At 30.3% G+C, this 9,155-nt stretch overlaps 2 protein-coding genes across 2 annotated transcripts; one reads left to right on the forward strand and one right to left on the reverse strand.

The window, feature by feature from the left end:
• The first annotated feature begins 109 nt into the window (after positions 1-109).
• LOC118068226 (integrin alpha-4-like) lies at positions 110-5,359 on the forward strand. Its single transcript, XM_035085460.1, has 11 exons — positions 110-591; positions 713-1,443; positions 1,574-1,946; positions 2,055-2,353; positions 2,433-2,895; positions 2,985-3,127; positions 3,213-3,656; positions 3,735-3,898; positions 4,113-4,612; positions 4,838-5,127; positions 5,231-5,359. The coding sequence occupies exons 2-11, from the start codon at positions 1,021-1,023 to the stop codon at positions 5,285-5,287; spliced, it is 3,156 nt and encodes a 1,051-aa protein (XP_034941351.1). The 5' UTR covers positions 110-591; positions 713-1,020; the 3' UTR covers positions 5,288-5,359.
• On the reverse strand, positions 5,172-9,034 carry LOC118068228 (AT-rich interactive domain-containing protein 1B-like). The gene is made up of 6 exons (XM_035085462.1): positions 8,802-9,034; positions 7,987-8,464; positions 7,650-7,903; positions 7,304-7,535; positions 6,783-7,039; positions 5,172-6,232 (listed from the first exon to the last, which is right to left on the reverse strand). Exons 1-6 carry the CDS (start codon positions 8,823-8,825, stop codon positions 6,050-6,052), a joined length of 1,428 nt encoding a protein of 475 aa, XP_034941353.1. The 5' UTR covers positions 8,826-9,034; the 3' UTR covers positions 5,172-6,049.
• Between the last annotated feature and the right edge of the window lie 121 nt (positions 9,035-9,155).

Consider the following 9,155-nt stretch of genomic DNA (forward strand, 5'->3'; position numbering starts at 1 on the left):
GTTTCATGTATCTTGAAATATTCCAAAACATTTTGTGCTTGTGTGTTTTTTTTATATATATTTCTGTTCTTCTTATATTAATTTAAACTTAAAGTATAATAATAAAAGAAAAAATAAAATGTGATGTCATTTTAACAAAATTTATTTACAGCACGCATACATACATTTATTCGAGAACATATACACACATTTTGTCTCATTTGAATATCAAACGATGTTGATTCATTATACTACCAAGAGAATATACTGAATGTGCAGCCTAGAAGATGAACATGTATAAACCCAACTGTGAGTCACCAGTTTTGGTTTAGTTTCTCACAGCAAAACTATTTTTGTTATCATTACTCCTTTCTGCACATTGGAATGTTCTTTTATTACTAATATTGTTATTTAATCATACATTTATATATATCCTTATAATAATTATTATTACTATTGATTGATTGAGTACATAATAAAATAAAACGTCAATAAAAACAACACAGTTAGTTTTTAATGTTTATTGATAAAAAATAAATTGTTAAGAGTACATATAACTTTAGAATTACAACAATCAATAATTAAAATGATGTTGATGTAACCTGAAACCATGTGAGTAATCAGAAAAATCCAATTTTACGTAAGAAAAAACCTATAAGAAATGTATTATAGAATAATAAATTTTCAATAAAAAACTTTTTGAAATGATAACATGAAATATTTATCTTGATAGAAAAAACTTGAATTACTTGAAGAGCATAGTAATTTTCAAGGAATAAATCAAACACAAATGACTCATAAGAGGAAATAATATTAAATAAATTAAACATTGAAAGCAGTATTCCATGATGTACTGTTCATTACTCACTCTGGGTCGTGCTTATGAGCAAATATACTGAGCAAATGTGATGTAAGAGTGGTTTTCTGGAAACCACTTCCTTCCTTAGCCCAGCAACTAGTCTCAGTAGACGATTAGAGTATGACTTGACTCTTTCCTGATATTTTTATACCAATCTTTAAAATAAAGTAGACTTATAAACAATGTTGGCAGATGAAAATATAATTATTAGTGCCATCAAGTATTGTTTAGTGATCAGTTGGTGCATTTTATGCTTAAGTAGTGCATATAATTTGAATATAAATGAAGCTATAGTTTTCAGTGATCCTTATAAACGGACGGTTCGAGGAAGTTATTTTGGATGGTCTGTGGCGTTGTATCATGGACCTCGTTTTAGTAATCCTTCAGTGTTAGTAGGAGCTCCTAGAGCAGATATTAAAAATATTGCAGTTAATGAACCTGGAAGTGTATTCAAGTGCATTTTAGATGGAAGTTGTAAAGAATGGATTGTGGATAATACTAATAATAATTCTACAGGGTTTTTAACTTACGGTTCTCAAATAAGAGATCATTCTTGGCTTGGAGCTAATATTGCTGTAGAAAATAAAGACTACCCTAAAGTTTTGGTATTAATTTTAATTTAATAATCAGTTGATTCTAAATATTAACATTGATATAATAAATAAAAAGATATTTAAAATTATTTTTTTCTGTTAAATAAAATTCTTCTATTCAACTTCTTTATTACATTAACAGATTTGTGCACCCCGATGGATATTATCCATCTGGTATATTGTTAACCAACGGTATATGACTGGAATATGCTATCAAACAACAGTAATATCTCCTTACACCTTTGAAAAGACAATCGATGATAGAATAAAACCTCTGACAAATTATTCCTATCTATCTGCAAGAACTTTAAACGGGCAGATAGTTCCACATTGGGGTATGGGAGAACTGGGATTATCTGTTCATACTATTTCTGATGAACCCAGATGGAATGCTGTGCTGGGTAGTCCTGGAATGTATACTTGGTATGGAGTACCAGTTATTGTTTCTGAAGTTGATTATCATACCTTTGTACCCACAATACCAGATTTTTCATGGGTTGATAGAGAATACTTAGGTATTTATATTCAAGTTATTTAAATCCAAATGCTCATCAAATATTATTGAAATAACTTTGGAGTACATTGTACGTATAAATATTTAAAAATTTGACAATGTATTCTAGGGTATGCCGTCACTTCTGGACATTATTTTGGTGGTAAAAAACGAGCATACGCTGCAAGTGCTCCTAGAAGCGATGACATGAAAGGCAGAGTTGTGATTTTTAACGATGATGAATTTGATAATGGTTCAACAATGAAATTAAATATTCTCAGTGGAACTCAACACAGTGAATATTTTGGTGCTGCAATAACATCTTGTGATATTGATGGTGATAAAAAAGATGAATTAATTGTCGGTGCTCCCTTGTGGACAAAAAATGGAGATGAAGGAAGGATTTATGTTTTTTCTTCAAAGTCTAGAGTAAAATAATTAATTTTTCTTAATCATAAATTCTATCTAATTAACCAAATCGAATAAAAATGTAATTATTTTGATATAGAAGCTTCTTGAACTATCATCGTGGATTGATGGCAAAGTAGTAGATGGTCGATTCGGATCATCAGTGGTGTGTTTAGGTGATATAGACCAAGATGGTTTCAGTGATGTAGCAGTAGGAGCACCATATGAAGAAGGTCATGGAGCAGTTTATATTTTCAATGGTCATTCAAATGGATTATTACATCAATGGAGCCAACGAATAACTGGAAAGCAATTTCCTTTTTCTCTCCGAGGCTTCGGTATATCTATATCAGAACCTAGAGATATTGATGGAAACGGGTATAATGATATAGCTATTGGAGCTTATCAGTCAGGACATGCAGTCCTTCTCCGAACTCACCCGGTTGTTTCAGTATTTGTTACTCTTTCTAATAATGATAAAATCACACTTCGCAGTAATTCTACATCATTTAGTATTCAAATCTGTTGCACTTATGAAGGAGTTCATGCTCCAACTTATTTGAGTTAGTATTATTTAGTACTATTTATGACTACAAATGAATATTGTAATTACGTGATGAATTAAATGCATTTGATTTATTTTTTTTTTTAGAAATCATTAAAAAATTAAAGATTGATCCTATATTAGGAAGAGCAACTGTAGGAAAATTAATGCTAAATAATGGAACTTATGACTGGCATGATGTCTTATATTATGGTGTTAATACATGTAAGAAGTTAGAGATATTTTTACAGGTAAAGTTGATTATATTTATAAAAAAAAATTATTAAATCCAATAGTGAGATTAATGAGTTGGAAATAATTTTTTTCTGGTGACAGAGTGACATGAAAAATGTAATAGATCCAATTATAATATCAGCATCACTAGAATTGAATCCAATTCAAGACACAAATTCAACAAAATCAAACACATTTTGCTCGACATGTCCCGTATTAAATAGATATCGTTCTAAAATCGAGGATTCTTTGAAAATTCCTTTCGCAGTAGATTGCGGATCTGATAATATTTGCTTTGCAAATCTAACTTTAAATGTATCTACAAATCTAGAGAATGATAATCGATACGTGATAGGAACTTCTAAGATTGTAAAAATTTTTATTGATGTGCATAATTATGGAGAAGCTGCTTATCAATCAGAGGTTTCAATTATTTTTCCAAAACATCTTGCTTTAGCTAGTGTTCCTATTTCATGTATTGAAGGTACCACAAATACTGATAATTTAGATGTTACTTGTACTTTAGGAAATCCATTTATGACAGAAGTAAGACATTCAAAAAATTCAATCAACCTACCAATTTGAAAAAGATTATTAATTAATTTCAATGTTTGATTTTTAAAGAAAAATATATCATTGGATGTAGACATGAGTCAAGTAAAAACTGATGAGAAGTCAGTAGAAATATTTATAAAAGTTTCTACTCAAAGTGAAAATGTGATACCTATTCCTATTCAACACAATTTAACAATTTATTTCGACCTTGATGCTGATATTACTGTTGCCGGGTAAGCCAAGATTATTTTTATATTTAACTCCGTATCATTTGTCTGGTAATAAATAGACAGCATTGAGCAGTATCTTATCAACTTGCAACAAAATTATGAATAAATTAATGCTAGATTGTTTTTTAACATAATTAATACTAGAATTCATTGTCCATTTTTAAATAAAATATTTAATTTGTTTAAATTTAATTAATAAATTATAAAATATTCACAGAAAAGCTCAAGATAGTCTATATTCTTTCGTGAATGAAAAGAAAGAAATTGATAATACTGGAAAAGAAACACTAGGATCCATGAGATTCCAGCACGTCTATGAAGTCCAGAAATTTGGAGCTACACCTATTCAACAGTCAACTCTAAAAATTTTAGTACCAACTGCAATGATTACTAACAAAAAAAATATCGAAATAGTATCAATCAATGACACATCAATCTCACGTATTGCTTTATCTGGCAAATTAAATTCTCATTGCACTCAACGACCACGTAATTTAACTAAAAAATGGGGCTATTTAGAAGCTACTGATGATCTTATAGACACAGGATTTAGTGATGAAATATTTAATTTACCTCCTGATGAACGAACACTCTATTTGAACTGTTCGAATCCTTTGATTGTTTGTAAAGAAGTATATTGTGTTTTCGAATCGCCGACAAATTCATCAACTATAGCTGAAGTGACATTGACGATGGATTTACTTTTGAATAATTTTAGTATGTATTAAAAAAAATTGTTTAGTTGATTAATTAATTGTTTATTGTTAATCACATCTACATTCCTTGCTTTGAACACCTAATTATAGTTATTTTTTATAATAAGTGATGTCTTATTAAGCTGTCATTAAGTTTCAACAATTCTTAACTATAAATTAATATCAATTAGTTACTATTAATAAAATTAAATTGTTTCAATAACCTAATTTAATTGTCTGCTTACAGATAATACAATGGACGGAAAAGATATAATTTACTTTGTGTCAAATGGCCGTGCAAGTATTACAATGCCTAAAGGAATCATTCAAAAAATTGACCATAAGCCTGATTATTTTCAAGTAAAAACAACCTTCGTTGGTTCACCAGTTGCAAGTCAAGTTGCAACATGGGTCATAGCATTGTCAGTGTTTCTTGGAATTTTGTTACTTATTTTGTTAACCTTTGGTTTAATAAAACTTGGATTCTTCGATAGAAAGAAGAAGGAAGCATTAGAGGCATTAAAAGCTAATGAAAATGTTAGTAATGTGTTTGTCTATTAGCAATAATCACTCAGTTAAAATTCTTTTACTATTCAATATTATAGCCTTGAAATTTATTTTTTTATAATTTTTTTTTTAGACCAAAGAAGGCTTTGTTTTGGAAACAACTTCGTCGAGAGAAGCTCTGAGCGATTAATTATTTTGGTTGTTTATTAGAGATTTATTAATATAACTGATATATTTGTATTATATTTTATAAAGATTTTATATTTATAATTGTGTTATTTCTTCTTTTTTCAAACATCTTTCATAAGTTTGTAAATATATTTCTAAATAAACTATATGTTGTTTTCTAAAAATATATTTTCGCAAAATGTATTATAAGGCCACAACAATACTTATAAAAATAAATATAGGTACGTATTTAATCCCCAATTACTATTGTATTAACTCCAAATATATTTTAAATAAAAATTTGATTTAATAGTCGTTTCTATGAAACGATTGAAAAAAAAAACTTCAATAAAAAAAATGTGTATAGCGCATGTTTTATATTAAGAATTATAGATTTTTCCTCTTTTCAACAACGTATTGATTAAACTATTTTTAAATATCAATAATAGTTACTAACTAATAACAATTTAATAAAAAATAAACAACAACAATAATACATACAATAACGATTGAGGATCAAGCAAATAAGCTTCTAAGAGCTGTATCCATTGAAAACATTCTATTTCAACTTTTAAGCTTATGACTCTGTTAAACATATCCTTAAGATTTCACAAATTTTCCTATCTAGATCAAAATTCTTCTTTGAATAAATAATTTAATGATTAAAATTCATATTTCGAATGCATTATGCTATTAATTTGATTCTGATCCAATGAATTTAACTTGGATATATTATAAATAGTCTATAAATATAAATGGAAGTTTGATCGTAACTAAATTAAAGTTACTCATCATCATCTCCTAGCCCAAGACCTTTTGATATATCAGCAGCAGTTAATTTTCCACCATCTGAAGATGCTGAGTCATGTGGACGTGGAGCTGGTTGAGGTGGTGGGTCACTTCTTGGAGGACCATAGTTGTACGATGGTGGAGGAGGCGACGATGGATGATCATTGCCATGAGATTTCTATTAAAAGTCAATTGGTGGATGGATTCGGGCATTTCGAATGTTGAAAATAATTAGCATCATTCAAACTCATGCAAGTATTTATTTAAATAGATCCAAGTAGTTTTTAATACATTTTAAGTTCCATTAATGTATAAAAAAGCCTCAAGCCATAATAAAAACCAAAGTATATAGGCACAAGTTTAAGAAATAACAGAATAAAATAAAATAAATTAGAAAAGTAAACGATCATTGTTTAAAAATATAGTTCCTCTTCATTTGTTTGATTGTAAAAACCTTCCCATTAAAGTATTACAACTTTCTAAAGCTTTTCTATTCAAAATTATAGATAAAAAAATACTTTAAAAGCTTTTTTATCAAATTTTTCAAGCTTTAAAAGCGATAAGCAGTTAAATTAAAAGTAAATAATAATAAAGAATCTTTTTACAGTACTATTAAATATAGTTTCATTAATTAAAAAGATTAAAAAAATTTATGATATAAATAATTTGAGCATTAGTTGTTAAAGAAGCATTATTCAAAGCGTTTATTTTCGCAATTTGGTACTCACGTTCTTCGTAAGTCCATCTAAAGCCGAACTAAGTAAAGATGATCCGATAGCACCTCCAATTCCACTTAGAAAATCTCCTGATCCTTGTTGTGGTTGAGAGCCTCCATAGCCGCCTGATTGTTGATAACCACCTGAGGGTTGGTAGCCCCCGGAAGGTTGATGTCCTCCGCCACCAAAAACTCCACCGAGAATAGATCCGAGCGATCCACCAAGAGGATCAGCTGGTTGTTGAGGTGCTGGTTGATGACCTCCACCGCCTATAATTATCAAGATTTTATCAATCTTATTGGCTAAAAAGTGATAATACTTGCTAATAATGTATAAAGTGAATTATAAGAAATCATCCAGTTGTTATTAAGTCGTTATTATTATTATCCTTGACTGTGTAGAATGAATATTATCGTTCTTCAAGCATGATGTCACGCATATTACGTAGTACAGTGTATTTTCATCGTCATTTTATCGTTCAATTCATTCAATTCGGTTGCAATTTTGATTGCTTCAAATTACGAAAGACATACCAAGAGCTCCAAGAAGCGATCCAAGCATTCCACCAGCTCCAGCATCTTGCGCAGGATATCCTTGTTGATGACCAAGTCCAGAATCACCACGAAGAGCAGTGGATGCTAGACCACTTGCTAATGCTGCTCCAAGGGCTCCTAAATTTAAGCCTCCTTCACTTTCGGTTTTTGATGAATGAGTTTTTTCGTGTTCTGATTTCTCATGATCTGTCTCACTTTCATTCTTCTTTTTCTAATAATTTAAAAATAATGTTGTTAAATTGCTTAATCAACGAATATAATAAGATAAAATTTTTAATGATTATGTTGAGTTGATAACTTGATAGAAAAAATTTATTTCATTTACATTAATTGCGTGCATCGCAGCGGCAACACCTCCAGCAGCAATTAATCCACCAACAGCAAGCCCAACTTTGTCTAAACAACTACCAAAAGCATCATCTTCTTCTTGTTTATAAGCTTGTGGTGGATTCCCAGGTTGCCAATTTCCCCCATAGGCTGGCATTGGAGGAGTAGGTCCAGGTGGTGGGCCCCAGTTACCTCCAGCAGGTGGAAATTGTGGCTGATCAGGATTAATATTGGGGTACAGCTGTCCTGGCCCTGCAAATTAATTACATTTCATTAAAATTCTTCATTAATTATTTTTTCTCATTTCGGAGTATATTTTTGAAGACAAAAAATACCTGGAGGCCCAATATTGACAGGCGGAGCATCAGGAACTCTAGGAGGCTTTGATGGCGGAGCACTGAGAGATTCAAATAAAATAGATTTAATCGTCACATCTCCATCAATAGTGAGATGAGTGACTTTGTGATAAGACAATCGATGGGCAAATTCAGTAAAGTGTCTGCCATTGATAGCAATTTTGTACTGTAGCGGTTCACAGAGTATTATAATTTCAAAATCTTGTCCAGGCTGAATCCACATTGATCCTCCATTTTCCTCAGGACCCCAAGACATTGATTTGATATGATTTCTAGTAATAAATCCCTCTGGAAAACGTGGGGATAGATGAAGAGCGATGTCATCCCGTGGATTCAGGTTAGGACCTAGTTGGTAATTAATTGCAAATCGTACAGCATTTGGAGGTATTGATCCTTGAATTTTAACCATCTTTCCTGGAAAAAGACCTCCAGGGACTTCACCTACATATGGAATTTCCTGTAATGTCATATAGTTATCATTATTATAATCGAATTATACTTCCATTAATAACAGTTTATTTCATTAAAATCATTTCGATAATGTAAATTTAACATTTTCTTATCATTGTTCATTACTAACTGTTCATAATAGAATACTAATTAATACTTTTATTATGAGTGATGACATTTGTATTTCGTAATTCCTATGATTTGAAAGTTGTATACAGTAATCATACAAAAATTTCAATGCTAGATTATTTTAGATCCAGAAATTTCTGCTAGAAATAATGTAAACGAAAATTCGATAACGTTTCTCAAAAATATAAATAGAATTCAAAGAAAATTTTACTCACTGGATCTAACACTGGAGAATCCATTGTTGTTAGAAAATTCTATCTAAGAACTATGAACTTTATCCTTATAGTTTATTTTCACTTGGATTAGCCTTCAGAATACTGCAGTGTTGCGCATATGGAGACGTCCGGCGTCTTTTTCATTGGTTCAATCACAATTTATTCCGTACACTGGTTTTACTATTTCTTATTGCTAGACATTTATTTACAGTGATGACGTGAGATCGTCTCGAGAGCTAGCGATCCAAAAATTGTTGATGATTGAAGAACTACAATGCTACCACTCGGTTGATAAAAAATAATTCACTGATAAAACAGTACATTCAAATGTAAACAAACTCAGAAACAAATGCT

This window comes from Chelonus insularis, unplaced genomic scaffold (assembly GCF_013357705.1).
Source record: "Chelonus insularis isolate UGA/USDA-ARS -01 unplaced genomic scaffold, ASM1335770v1 contig_399_pilon, whole genome shotgun sequence".
Classification (NCBI taxonomy): domain Eukaryota; kingdom Metazoa; phylum Arthropoda; class Insecta; order Hymenoptera; family Braconidae; genus Chelonus; species Chelonus insularis.

Excerpts from the sequence above, each read along its gene's own strand:
- LOC118068226 (XM_035085460.1), top strand. The coding sequence starts at position 1,021 with ATGTTGGCAGATGAAAATATAATTATTAGTGCCATCAAGTATTGTTTA. Across the intron at positions 2,354-2,432 it reads TTTTTTCTTCAAAGTCTAGA|AAGCTTCTTGAACTATCATC; the intron begins GTAAAATAATTA and ends ATTTTGATATAG. Across the intron at positions 4,613-4,837 it reads TTTACTTTTGAATAATTTTA|ATAATACAATGGACGGAAAA; the intron begins GTATGTATTAAA and ends GTCTGCTTACAG.
- LOC118068228 (XM_035085462.1), bottom strand. The coding sequence starts at position 8,825 with ATGGATTCTCCAGTGTTAGATCCA. Across the intron at positions 7,904-7,986 it reads TGTCAATATTGGGCCTCCAG|GGCCAGGACAGCTGTACCCC; the intron begins GTATTTTTTGTC and ends ATTAATTTGCAG. Across the intron at positions 7,536-7,649 it reads CTGCGATGCACGCAATTAAT|AAAAAGAAGAATGAAAGTGA; the intron begins GTAAATGAAATA and ends TTAAATTATTAG.